The 810-nt window shown below is 46.7% G+C and overlaps 1 protein-coding gene across 3 annotated transcripts in view; it reads left to right on the top strand.

The window, feature by feature from the left end:
• Positions 1 to 84: 84 nt before the first annotated feature.
• Cep76 (centrosomal protein 76) overlaps positions 85 to 810 on the top strand; it is an 18086-nt gene continuing 17360 nt past the window's right edge. Inside the window, exon 1 of one of the 3 annotated variants that reach the window (XM_010639001.3) lies at positions 85 to 506. In XM_010639001.3, coding sequence (XP_010637303.1) covers positions 351 to 506 — 156 coding nt within the window. In that variant the 5' untranslated portion in view covers positions 85 to 350. The remainder of the gene's footprint in view (positions 507 to 810) is intronic. The other 2 variants (XM_010639000.3, XM_010638999.3) reach the window with 2 other exon arrangements.

Raw genomic sequence — 810 nt, 5'->3', positions numbered from 1 at the left:
CCGTATCCAGGAGCGCTCGTCCCCCGGCCGTGCTTTGTCCCGAGCTCCCGGCGACGAGACCGAATCGTAAACGGGGTGGTGCGCGTTCCCGGCCTGCTCTGGGGAGCCTGCGGTACCTCCCTGTAAGGTTCTCTTGGATGGAGTGCTGCTCGCAGCGGGCAGCGGGGGTGCTAGGTAACCGGTGGAAAGTACGTCCAGGGTTTTCACCCAAACGTTTGCAACTTTGAAAGGTTGATGATCTCTGTTCTCAGAGATAGTGGCGACTTCCGTTCTGCGTAGAAGCCCCCAGCCCGAGCCGCGGTACTGAGCTGTTATGTGTGTTGCGCCTTGTAAACTGGGCTTCTCTGCAGATGGATGTCCACGGCAGAATTCGGGAGATCCTGGCCGAGACCATCCGAGAAGAGCTGGCGCCAGACCAGCAACATCTGTCAACAGAAGATTTGATCAAAGCTCTTAGACGTCGAGGAATCATTGATGATGTGATGAAAGAACTTAATTTTGTTACCGTGAGTGATCTTTTAGGGAAAAGTCAGAGTATAAGTTTTCACTCATGCAAAGGCTGTTTGTAGGGTCTGTGTGTGGGGTTATCTTTTTAGTAGAATCGCTCCTAAGGACATTTTATCTAGTAAGGTCCTTAATTGAAGGTTAACTCTGCCCTGAGTGTGGAAATTAGTATTGTCATAAAAACCTAAGTTATATAGCATATTTCTGTCTCTGCAGTGACAGAATTTCCTCTTGTTATTCTCCAGGATTGCAATTTTATTTATCTATTAATTTTTTTTTTTTTTTTTTTTTTTTTTTTTTTTTTTT

The sequence above is a fragment of the Fukomys damarensis genome, unplaced genomic scaffold (assembly GCF_012274545.1).
Source record: "Fukomys damarensis isolate Sample0158 unplaced genomic scaffold, DMR_v1.0_HiC HiC_scaffold_30, whole genome shotgun sequence".
Lineage (NCBI taxonomy): Eukaryota > Metazoa > Chordata > Mammalia > Rodentia > Bathyergidae > Fukomys > Fukomys damarensis.
This window is presented reverse-complemented; position numbering and strand designations above follow the sequence as displayed.